Source organism: Danio rerio, chromosome 23 (genome assembly GCF_052040795.2).
Source record: "Danio rerio strain M-AB ecotype USA chromosome 23, GRCz13ab, whole genome shotgun sequence".
Taxonomy (NCBI): domain Eukaryota; kingdom Metazoa; phylum Chordata; class Actinopteri; order Cypriniformes; family Danionidae; genus Danio; species Danio rerio.
The window spans coordinates 49,762,997-49,776,836 of record NC_141043.1 but is presented as its reverse complement, the minus strand read 5'-3'; the positions used below and the strand labels follow the sequence as shown (position 1 = coordinate 49,776,836).

Sequence of the window (13,840 nt, the reverse complement as noted above, 5' to 3'; positions counted from 1 at the left end):
GCTTGTGTAACTTATAAAATTAAGTTAGAACATGATTAACTTAGTTTACTGAGTTACAATGACCTAAATACACATGATGTCCGCAGGGCGGATTGAGCAATTAGGAGGCCCTATATAAGCAGCTCCAGCCATGGAGCCCAAGTGCTGAAATCCACCCTTTCTACAGTTATTTAATGAGTATTTATTTTGCTGCTTTTTTAAATATCACTAAATCTTCATTTCTATATTTAATCTTGCTGAAATCTCTACATTTTAAATTGTTGGTTTTCTTAAAGTTTATTTACAACTAAAAACAATATTTTTTTTAGTAAATGTGACTGCCGGACTGCTTCCTGATTTGACGAGTGGATATTTTAGTTTATAATATCATTATTAAACTACATTATTGACTCTTGCTATACAAAATATGATAGAAAATAATGTTGTACAGAGTTTCTTAGTTATACTTCTTGATATTTCTTGGCGGCCCCTGGATGTCAGGACTTGATCATATGTTTTACAGCGTATATGTTGTTTAGTCTTTCAGACAGCCAGATTATCAGGGTTATTTTGAAAAACTGTGTGTAATTGTTTGTTTTTTAAATTGGTTTTCTTTACAAATAAATTTGCTAAAAATATCTGAAGGTCATATTTATGATTTCTTAGCTTTAAATCTATATAACAGTCACAAGGCAAAAACGTGTGACTTGCTAAACTATATTGTTTAAAAATAGATTTAAAAAAGTGAAGTGAAAATGTTTATGTGGGTAAAATGTTTGGGAAATAGTGACCAGTTACACATTTCCCTCACACACACACATTTATTTACTTCTGCTTATATCATACATATCTCACATAATGCTTAAAAATAATAATAAATAAAAATACAAAAAAAAAATAAAATAAATATATATATATATATATATATATATATATATATATATATATATATATATATATATATATATATATTTAAAATAACTGTTTTCTAGTTTTCAATGTATTTTAAATATTATTTAAAATGTCATTTATTCCTGTGATTTTGAAGCTGAATTTCTAGCATCATTACTTCAGTCACATGATTCTTCAGAAATCAGTGATTCATTCATTCATTATCTTTTTGGCTCAGTCCCTTTGTTAATCCGGGGTCGCCACAGTGAAAGGAACCACCAACTTATCCAGCATATGTTTTACACAGTAGATGTCTTTCCAGCTGCAACCCATCACTGAGAAACACCCATACACACACACTCATTCACACACACACTCAAACACTACGGCCAGTGTAGTTGATCAGTTCCCCTATAGCGCATGTGTTTGGACTGTGGGGGAAACCGGAGCACCCGGAGGAAACCAACACCAACACGGGGAGAACATGCAAACTCCACACAGAAACACCAACTGACCCAGCCGAGACTCCAACCAGAGACCTTCCTGCTGTGAGGTTATCCATTAAGCCACCGTGCCGCCCTACAGATATTAAAAAGGTTAAAATAATTCCAGCTGTATTTTTCTTTTCCACTGTATTTTTTAACACTAAAGACTAAAGAAAAGACAATAAAATGTTTTATTAAAAATATAATAATAAAAGTAATTAATAAAATAAATAAATCTCATCCTTTCATAACACAGGAAACACAATTATGAAACAAAAGATATGAAATTATGAAACGGCTCTAATTGCACATTGTGTGTCTTCCTGCTGTGTTATTGTCCCTTTAACAAGTTATACAACCTTGCATGTTTGACAATTGCACGGCACCTGGACTCTGCCCGCATATATAAACCTTATCAACACACACAAAAACACGCACATGCACGAGTACGCACCCACACACACACGCATGCACGCACGCACACAGCAGGCGAACATCAGTTTAAAGAGACAGTTCACCCAAACATGAACATTTACTCATTCATCAATTGGAGAAACACAAAAGAAGATATTTTGAAGAATGTAGCCGATGACATCCACAGTATTTGTCTTTCCCACAATGGAAGTCAGTGGTTTTCTGCATTTTTTTCTAAATATCTTCTTTTGTGTTAAACAGAAGAAAGAAACTCAGGTTTTGTAGGAGGAGTAAACAGTGAGTAAATGTTCAGTTTGGGTGAACTGACCCTTTAAGATGCTGCAAATACACAATACTGCTTCAAATGTAAGAGACTGGAGAAACATAACAGTAGTATTGCTTTTCTGTGGTAAATTAAATAGACTAGCAGGTTATTCTAGAATTATTTGACTAAACACACACAGCCAACAGTGTTCTGTTAAAGAGACAGAACACCTAAAACCCCATTAATGCAAAGTCCATTAATTCAAAGTCCCTGAAACATTTATATCTGATCATCAACTGCCAGAAGCTCAATCATGTCTACTTTCACATGCGTTTTAATTTCGATACTCTTTAAATGTGTTTTAATTAAATGCTATTTTTACGTTTGTTTTTTGTGCTATTTTTAAAATTTGTTAATTTCGTTAATTTCTTATTTGATTCTATATTTATTAGTTCAATTAAGTTTATATCAATGTTTTTTTTGCATTTTTCATTTTGATACTATTTTTACATTTGTTTTATTTTAATACAATTCTTCAATTAGTTTTTATTTCGATACTCATTTTACATTTGCTTTTATATTTCAATTTTATATTTGTTATATACTTTTTTTATTTGATGTTATTTTTAAAATGACTTTTTGTTTCGATTCTATTGTTAATTTGTTATTTAGATACTATTTTTACATTTGTTTTATTTCAATTGTTATTTCGATACTATATTTATATTTGTTGTTATTTTAATGGTATTTTTTACATTTATTATTTAGACAGTATTTTTACATTTGTTGCTATTTCAATACTGTTATTAAATTATTTTTTCGATACTATTTTTACATTAGTTTTTTTTACTTTTGGTATTTTGTTGCTATTTTTAATTTAGTTTTATTTTTAACACTCTTTTTGTTCTTATTTTAAAACTGTTTTTACATTTGGTGTTATTTCGATACTATTTTTACATTTGTTGTTATTTTAATACAATTAATATTTTTTTATTACTATTTTAACATTTGTTTTGATTTAGATGCTATTTTTACCTTTGTTAATTTGATGCTATTTTTATTTTTGTTTTATTTTTAATACTTTTTAAATTTGTTTTATTCGCTACTGTTTTCAATTAGTTTTTACTACAATAATATTTTATTAGTTTTTTTTCAATACTGTCAGTACATTTGTTTAATTTTGATTCTATTTTTACATCATTACTATTATTAAACTAGTTTCTTTATATTCTATTTTTACATTTGCTCTTATTTCTATGCTATTTTAACATTTGTTTTATTTCAAAGCAATTTTTTTATTTATTATTTAGATACTTTAGAATTTTTTACCTTTTTTTGCCTTTGTTTAGATTTTGATAAAAAAATTTACATTTGTTTTCATTTCAATACTCTATTAATATGTTTTTATTTTGATACTATTTTTACATTTGTTATTTTTTATACTATTTTATACATTTGCTTTATTTCAATGCTGTTTTTCCATTTATTATTTAGATACTATTTTTACCTTTGTTTAGATTTTGATACTATTTTTTTACATTTGTTTTCATTTCAATACTCTTTTAATCTGTTTTTATTTAAATACTATTTCTACATTTGTTCTAATTTTGATGCTATTTATGCATTTGATTTTATTTTGATTCTATTTTTACATTTGTTATTTTTTATACTATTTTATACATTTGTTGTTTATTTTGATACAATTTTAACATTTGTTGTTATTTCTATACTATTATTAAATTAATTTTTGATACTATTTTAAAATTTGTTTTATTTTAATACTATTTTTCATTGAACTTTTATTACAATAACATTTTTTATTAGTTTTTATTTTGATACTATTTTTACATTTTTTGTTAAAAAAAGTATTTTTATTTGAGACAATTTTTCTATTTGTTTTTATTTTTATACTATTAAAAAAATCTATGTATGCCAATCTTGCCGTTAGCATCTAGCATTTTCTACGTTATAATCCAAAATGCACATAAAAATAGCAGAATGGAAACAGAGCTGCATTTCTTCAGCATTCTTTCAATGAAATATCCTTTTTTAAATCATCATCATCACTGTCACATTACAAAATGCCTTTAGACCTCTGCCTCATGACTTTAGTTTATGTAATTATTGTATTTAGCTTAAGCTGCCTTGCGATGTTCAGGTCTTGGCGGTTGGGTTATTTTAGCACAAACAGAAAGAAGGAAACTCCAATGTTTGTGTTGTTGTACATAAATGTAATTTTTTCGTCAATAAAAAAAGATATACATTAAAAAAATATGTATATGTATCTTCTTTAGTGTTTAGAACAGGATCAAGATAGCAAAACAAGTGTGATGTTACATTAATGTTTACAGTTGTTATTTTTGGCTGCACCGTCACTTTAAGCAACCATCTGCCTATTTGCACTTAGGTTTCACTTTAGCCTCTCTTTATCTAGAACACACACACACACAGTACAGAGCTCCACCCACACCCACACACACACACACACACACACACACACACACACACAAACGCACAAGGAAAGGCAAAAATCGAAACTAAAGTGTTTGTCTCGTCTCTTTAACGCTGAGCAAATGGCAGATGAGCAGAATCCACTCGTGAAATCCACTCTGAGTGAAAGCAGCTCTTCCCCAGATGTGGAAGAGTCTGTGGCCTCTATTGCAGACCTACAGGACCCGAGTGAAACCACCCATCCTCAATATCTTAATGTATCTGTGGCTTCTACTGCAGACCTACAGGACCCGAGTGAAACCACCCATCCTCAAGATCTTAATGTGTCTGAGGCTTCTACTGCAGACCTACAGGACCTGAGTGAAACCACCCATCCTCAATATCTTAATGTGTCTGTGGCTTCTACTGCAGACCTACAGGACCTGAGTGAAAGCAGCTGTCCTCCAGATATGGATGAGTCTGCAGATCTACAGGACCCGAGTGAAAGCAGCTGTCCTGCAGATGCTGATGTGTCCTCTGTTTGGGAGCAGCTGGAGAGCACAGTGCTGGAGTCTGCAGATGTGGATGATGTTTACTGTGAAACTCACCTGAGGACACGCACTGAGCCGAGCGCTGCAAATGCACACTTACTAGTGCACTCCAGTGGACGCCTGCATAGGGCGACGTGGAGGGAGCATCAGAACCTGCTGGAGGTGTATGGAGGACACGGCAGCACTGCGCAGGAGAGAACAGAGGAACAGGTGTGTAACAGAGACAGGTATAAGACACTTAATAATTCAATGACATGATGTGCATTATTCCACTTATACTATGTCTACTGCGCATTATTGTCAGATAATTCAACAGTCTGTCATCAATCAGTGCACTCACACTAATATTGTGCATTATTTTATATTAACTCAACACTGTCATCAATTATTCCGCTTATGCTGTTTAATCTTTACATTATATACTAATAATTCAACAGTCTGTCATGATTTATTCTGCTTATGCTACTTATACTGTACATTATAATCTTCTAATAATTCAACAACACAGAGTGCATTAGTGTGCTTATTCTACTTATATTGTGCATTGTTTTATAATAATTCAACACTCTGTCATCAATTATTCTGCTTATACCACTTATTCTTTACACTATTTTCTAATAATTCAACAGTCTGTCATGATGTATTCTGCATATATTTCCTATTTTGTGCATTATTTTCTATTAATTCAACAGTCTGTCATCAATTATTCCACTTATGCTACTTATATTTTGCATTATCTTATAATAATTCAACTGTCATCAATTACTAATTAATAACTCAACAACACAGATTGCATTATTCTGCTTATACTACTTATCTTGTGCATTATTTTCTATTGACTCAACATCTGTCATCGTTTATTCCACTTATACTACTTATGTTTTGCATTATCTTTTAATAATTCAACAGTCTGTCATTAATTAATCTGCTTAAACTACTTTAACTGCATTTTTTTTCTAGTAATCCAACACTGTCATCAATTGTTTTGCTTATTCTAATTATATTGGGCATTATTTATTAATAATCCAACAGTCTGTCATCAATTGTTTTGGCATGTACTACCTGTGCATTATTTTATAATGATTCAGTGACAGAGAGTGCATTATTCTGCTTATACTACTTATATTTTGCAATATCTTTTAATAATTCAACACTCTGTCATCAATTATTCTGCTTGTACTACTTATATTGTGCATTATTTTCTATTAACTCAACATCTGTCATGTTTTTTCCACTTATACTACTTATATTTTGCATTATCTTTAAATAATTCAACAGTCTGTCAACAAGTATTCTCCATATACTACTTAAACTGCATTAATTTCTAATAATCCAACTGTCATCAGTTACTCCACTTATACTGTGCATTATCATATAATAATTTAACAACACAGAGTGCATTATTCTGCTTATAATACTTATACTGTCTACTATTTTCTAATAATTCAACACTGTGTCATCAATTATTCTGCTTATACCACTTAGACTATGCTGCATTTTGTAATGTCAACACTGTCATCAATTATTCTGCTTATACTATTTATTCTTTAAATTATTTTATAATAATCCAACAGTCTGTCATGATTTATTCTGCATATATTTTGTGCATGATTTTCTATTAATTCAACAGTCTGTCATCAATTATTCCACTTATGCTATTTATATTTTGCATTATCTTATAATAATTCAACTGTCATCAATAACTCCACTTCTACTGTGCATTATTATATAATAATTCAACAACACAGATTGCATTATTCTGCTTATAATACTTATATTCTGCATTATTTTCTATTAATTCAACACTCTGTCATCAATTATTCTGCTTATACCACTTAAACTGTGCCTTATATTGTAATATGTCAACAGGGTCATCAATAAGTGCATTTACACCACATCTAGTGTGCATTATTTACTAATAATCCAACACTGCCATCAGTTGTTTTTAGTTTATACTACTTATATTGTGCATTATTTTCTGATAATCCAACACTGTCATCAATTATTCTGCTTATACCACATATGTCAATATGACAACCAATATGTCATCAATTGTTTTGCTTATTCTACTTATGTTGGGCATTATTTACTGATAATTCAACAGTCTGTCATCAATTATTCTGCATGTTCTACCTGTGCATTATTTTCTAATGATTCAGTGACAGAGTGCATTATTCTGCTTATATTGTGCATCATTTTGTCAATTATTCTGATTGTACCACTCATACTGTGCATTATTTTCTAATGCTTCAACAGCTCTGTATATTAAAGAGACTGTTTATAGTACTATGCAGTAGAATAGTGCATATGTGTGTGATTTGGGACGCACCAAGAGTCTTGAGTGTTTGATGTTGTCCAATGATTCCCAGAGACGGCTGGAAAAGTCCAAGCAGATGATCAGGGAGAGAGAGACAGAGCTGAGGGAAATGCGGAAAGCTGCCGGAAACCTCAGGGTGAGTGGAGAAAGTAAATGTCAAATCAACTTGTTGGAACCTTTTGTCTGTAGTTTAAACATATCTGGCAATAAAGCTCTTTCTGAATGATGACGGCTTTGTCCTCTCAAGAAACTAAGTGGGGGAGACAGCTGTTTCAGATCCAAAAGTTTACATTCATACAATCATTAATCAGCTGTTTCTAAATCGTCCGTCTCTTGAAGGGAGGGCGATGCATCTCCTGTCCCCCTGGTTGCTACGCCCTGAGGTAAAGCTGCTGTATGTATGTTTTTAATTTAAAAAATAACATATTTAAGACATAACATACAAGTTTATCTGATTCATTGCCACAGCGGAATGAACCGCCAACTTATCCAGCATGTTTTACGCAGCGAATGCCCTTCCAGCTGCAACCCATCAGTGGGAAACATCCAGACACTACAGACTATTTAGCTTACCTAATTCCCCTATAGCGCATGTGTTTGGACTGTGGAGCACCCGGAGGAAACCCACGCCAACATGGGGAGAACATGCAAACTCCACACTGAAACACCAACTAACCCAGCCGGGACTCGAACCAGCGACCTTCTTCCTATGAGGCGAACATGCTACCCACTGCACCACCGTGCTGCCCTGTTCATCTGATAAACAATGCTTAAGTCAGTTGGTTGCAGTACTGGGTTGCAGCTGGAAGGGCATCCGCTGTGTAAAACATATGCTGGAATAGTTGGCGGGTCATTCCGCTGTGGCGACCCCTGAAACAGAGACTAAGCCGAAGGAAAATGAATGAATGAATGTCTGTCTTTGAGTTAGTCACTGTAACTCCGCCCATTGTGAGTTTAACCAATTATATTTTAATACCCTGGGTTGCCAGATAGTGTGAAACAGTGTATTGAATTTCACTGATGAATGCTCTAAATCAGGGGTGTCCAAACTCGGTTCTAAAGGGCCGGTGTCCTGCATATTTTAGTTCCAACCACAATTAAACACACATGAACCAGCTAATCAAGCTATTTCTAGGTATACTAGACTTGTGTTGGAGGAAGTTGGAGATAAACTATGCAGGACACCGGCACTCCAGGACCGATTTTGGACACCCCTGCTCTAAATGTATTTAGCTGAAAATGCACCTCTGGAGGACAGAAGCAGATGCAGAAATTAGACACAGAGTCAGAGTTATAAAACATACATGAGAGCGAGTTCAAACATTAGCTGAGCACCGTACCATGTAAAGCTGCAGTCACACTGCACTTTTAGCCTCCATAGATTGCTGTTCATATGCAAGCGAATGCGTCAGACCGGAAACACAAACTCATGCGAGAAGTTTTACAGTTCGCAAAATTCAAGCTTGGTGAACTCTGACCTGTAAAATTGCATCACTTGACAGCGTGAGACCAATCCAAGATCAAAACATGACCTCTCTGGACAGAAATATAAAGTATGGACCAATCGCTTGCTTTATGTCTAATCATTTTGTTTAATCCCGCCCCTTTCGCAGTGCTGTATGACAGAATTTTGCTTATTAAAACTCTAGTGTGACCGCGGCATAAAGCTGGATCTTCAGGCATGCTCTGCTTCTGTTTGTGTCATCAATCTGGCAACCTGGGGTCAGTTCTTCATACGTGGATTACTCAGTTAGCTGGATTTGGATATTGACGATTTGACACGATCCAGGATCGTTTCGTTCTTCAAAGCTGATCCGAGAGTTGTTGTCATGGCAACAGTTCTGCTAGCTCAAACCTGATCGGGAGCAGGTTCAATTCATATAAACAGGATTAGATCGGCTCAGTTCAAGCAAAGATAATACAGAAAGTATGTACCAAATGCTGATATTTTCTTACAGTAGTAGGTATATACACTTGGGAAAATGGTAAATATGTTTTAACTATATATATATAAAGTTATAGTCATTAATAAAATAAATTAAGTTATACATATTAATAAAACTTATGCAATCTGCACTCTCGAAATGAAAGTACATAGACTGCCACCTGCTGGTGCAAAGAGAAAACTTATTGATATGAACTTTTTAGATCACTTTAGTACAAATTGTGTATGATAGAAATGCAGAATATGTGACTTTTTTTAAAGCAATAATACATTTCAGCAGTCATAAACATGTTTTGATAGTTAATATGCCGGTGATTTGATGCTTCACAAAAGTTGCAGACGCCTTTACCAATATCAAAATGCTTTTGTAAACATCCAGTTATTCTTTTCACCGATTAAAAAACGGCTACTATAATATAGACAATCTTCTCTAAATGTAGAACTAAATACACTGATATGCACTGAAATACATGATGAATACTCTCGACACATGAAAGTGTAAAGCCTGCAGCTCACAACAAATGTGGAAGGTTATTGCGTGTCATATTTAACAAGCCGTTTACTGCTAATTTGATGTAATTTTGCTCACATGGATAATTGAATATTAATCAGATGATGTCATTACGCTGCTGTGCCGTCAGCCAATCGTTGCATTGCTGATCATGATTTGGAGGATCGATAGATCTGTCCTTCACAACACACGCAGCGATCTCAGATCAGTTTATCCAGACATTCTAATCTGATTCGCGAACTCGTTTGAAGAACCAAATTAGCCAGAGATCAGTTATCAAGATTAAAAGATCCAGGATCTGCCAAATCATCTTAGATCATTTAAGCGAGATACGAAGAACGGACCCCAGGTGAAAAAAACCCCTCTCCAATATTTTGAATTTGGACTGCAATAAAGAGTTTAACCACTAGACAATCCTACATTCTGCACCTTTAACTTGTTTTTCTTGCACTGTAAAAAACTAAATTCAGCACGCTGTACTTTTTTAGTCATATATACTAAGAATTACTCACATAAAACTATATGTTATGTCAACAATATTCGCTAGAATGTTAAGTCTACATGTTTAAGTGAGTTTTCTGGACAAACAATTCTTAATCACAATTCTTAGTATGTATGACAGAAAAAGTACAGCGTGCTGAACAAATGGTGATTTTTTTTACAGAGTATGGACTATTTTTTGTTCATTCCCAAAGTGAGCAGAATCATGTGACAATTCGGAAACTGTCATTCGATTGGTTTCCACTGGTTTAAATGTAAATCTGGCTGCATTTCCCCACACAGAACCTGACTAAAGCCACAGAGGAAGAAGGCGACAGGATCTTCACCCAAATGCTCAGCTTTATACGGAGAAGCCACACAGAGATGATGAATCTGCTGCAAACTCAGATGAGCGTGGAGATGGACAGAATTCAGGAACATCTGGAACATCTGGACCAGGAGATCCAAAAGCTGAAGAGAAAACACTCTGAACTGGAGCAGCTTTCACAAACTGAAGATCACTTACACTTACTACAGGTGACAACAGGACCAGAGCCTCCAGATATTACACGTCTGTCTGGAATACTGGATTCTGATTGGTCAGTCATTACATCATCAGGTGTGTTATACCCAGATAAGAACCGTAGAATAACATAGGGTCAACTGAGAACTGGGACACACACATTCATATGGGTCTGCTGCTGGTGTTTCTGACTGTTTGTCTCCATCTAGTGTCTGAATAATGTGCAGGTTAGTGTATACTCCATCAGCTGTTTTAGTTTTTGTCAGCTTTGCATTTAATTAAAGCTTTATTAAAACTATTACTCTAAAATGTTTATGTTTTGTGGCCAGTCGCTGCATAATAAGCAAGATAAAGTACATCCAGGATGTTTTTACATCCAGTAATTCTGGTTAAACCTGGGGAGAATATCCCATTCATAACATGGCTACTTCCATTAAAATAAAAAAATTAGACACTATCCATTGTTCTGAGCTGTAATAGATTATTGATTCTTTAATTTAATGTCAACGCTGACAGAAACTAAAACAGCTGATGGAGTATACACTAACCTGCACATTATTCAGACACTAGATGGAGACAGTCAGAAACAGCTGATGGAGTATACACTAACCTGCACATAATTCAGACACTAGATGGAGACAGTCAGAAACAGCTGATGGAGTATACACTAACCTGCACATTATTCAGACACTAGATGGAGACAGTCAGAAACAGCTGATGGAGTATACACTAACCTGCACATTATTCAGACACTAGATGGAGACAGTCAGAAACAGCTGATGGAGTATACACTAACCTGCACATAATTCAGACACTAGATGGAGACAGTCAGAAACAGCTGATGGAGTATACACTAACCTGCACATTATTCAGACACTAGATGGAGACAGTCAGAAACAGCTGATGGAGTATACACTAACCTGCACATTATTCAGACACTAGATGGAGACAAACAGTCAGAAACAGCTGATGGAGTATACACTAACCTGCACATTATTCAGACACTAGATGGAGACAAACAGTCAGAAACAGCTGATGGAGTATACACTAACCTGCACATTATTCAGACACTAGATGGAGACAGTCAGAAACAGCTGATGGAGTATACACTAACCTGCGCATTATTCAGACACTAGATGGAGACAAACAGTCAGAAACAGCTGATGGAGTAAACACTAACCTGCGCATTATTCAGACACTAGATGGAGACAGTCAGAAACAGCTGATGGAGTATACACTAACCTGCGCATTATTCAGACACTAGATGGAGACAGTCAGAAACAGCTGATGGAGTATACACTAACCTGCACATTATTCAGACACTAGATGGAGACAGTCAGAAACGGCTGATGGAGTATACACTAACCTGCACATTATTCAGACACTAGATGGAGACAGTCAGAAACAGCTGATGGAGTATACACTAACCTGCGCATTATTCAGACACTAGATGGAGACAGTCAGAAACAGCTGATGGAGTATACACTAACCTGCACATTATTCAGACACTAGATGGAGACAGTCAGAAACAGCTGATGGAGTATACACTAACCTGCGCATTATTCAGACACTAGATGGAGACAGTCAGAAACAGCTGATGGAGTATACACTAACCTGCACATTATTCAGACACTAGATGGAGACAGTCAGAAACAGCTGATGGAGTATACACTAACCTGCGGCATAAAAAGACAAGCATGTAAATATGGATGTGAATGTATTCACTGACAGTCAAAATCATGTGAATTACCCGGATTAGTCTGTATTATTCAGCGGTTGTTATCTGGGAATATCATACTTTTGAATGCCATGACTAACCAATCAGAATCAAGTGTTCCAGAGAGCCATGTAATCATTAAAATCAACCAATGGAATCCCCTTTCAGCTGGTGAAGACTGGGGCTGCTTGTTTGATCTGTGCAAAAAGATGCTTTGGATAAAAGAGGCTCTCGAATGGCTAATGTTCATCTGTTGCAGTAACATTTAATTTTCTTCTGTCCTGTTTCTCAGAGCACAGACGTGCCCAGCCTGACCACTAACTCACAGTTCTCTTTTGGGGAAATGATCAAGTCCCTCTCCTCATTAACTGCACAAATACAGGACGTCTGGAGACGGGAAATCAGCAGCATTTCCTCAGCAGGTAAAAAAAATGATGAGCAAAATCTAAAGTCGATGCCTGACGAAAAACTATTTTAGGCAGGAGTACGAGAGTGTTTCGTTACACTGATTCACTACTCGAACTATAAACCATTGATGTCAGATATCCCGCCAGTGGTAAAGCAGTATTTCATCCACAATACTCTGCACAAACTGATGATTATAAACCCCTCAATGATGGAAGATGTACAGCAGCCATTGAGGGAACAACTGGCGCAGTTCAGCATTTAATAATGTACGGCTGGAAAGAGTAAGTCATAATTGAGGCACAACAACTACACTCTTAACATGATACATTACAATACAATGTCCATACTCTTAGCCAAGTGATACGATATTTGTTGATTTGTCAAAAAATTCTGCATAACACTAAAGGGGGTCGCCTGCCAGAAGTGCAGCTCAGTGACGCGCAACATCGCACAACACCCAGCGCCATGCATTTTAGAGTTCTAAACATAGGTTTCTATCAGGGTATACACACCGGTGACGCAAGTCAGCCATGACTCAGGACACTGTTAATATTTCTGCCGCGCCACAGAGCGCCATCTGAATAGTTTTATTTTAAATAACATGCAAATGTGCGTGTCTGGTGTGCGATACTTTCAACTGTCATGTGCGTACTGTGTCGCGGCTCTGAGCGGCGCATCCGGTGTGTGACGCCCTTAAAGGTGTAAATACAATACAATACAATACAATACAAAACAATACAATATCTTGATACTCTTAGCCAAGCAATACGATATTTATCGATACTTCAATAAATTCTGTAAAACACTACAGGTGTAACTTGGACATTTCATCACAATACGATACAATACAATACTTTGATACTCTTTGCCAAGCGATACAATGTTTGTCGATACTTCAGTAAAGTCTGCAAAACACTAAGTATG

At 35.0% G+C, this 13,840-nt stretch overlaps 1 protein-coding gene across 1 annotated transcript in view; it reads left to right on the top strand.

The window, feature by feature from the left end:
* The first annotated feature begins 4,515 nt into the window (after positions 1-4,515).
* Positions 4,516-13,840, top strand: part of ftr92 (finTRIM family, member 92) — a 17,174-nt gene continuing 7,849 nt past the window's right edge. Inside the window, 4 exon segments of the mRNA XM_087307944.1 lie at positions 4,516-5,225; positions 7,385-7,468; positions 10,572-10,805; positions 12,801-12,930. Coding sequence (XP_087164070.1) covers positions 4,608-5,225; positions 7,385-7,468; positions 10,572-10,805; positions 12,801-12,930 — 1,066 coding nt within the window. The 5' untranslated portion in view covers positions 4,516-4,607.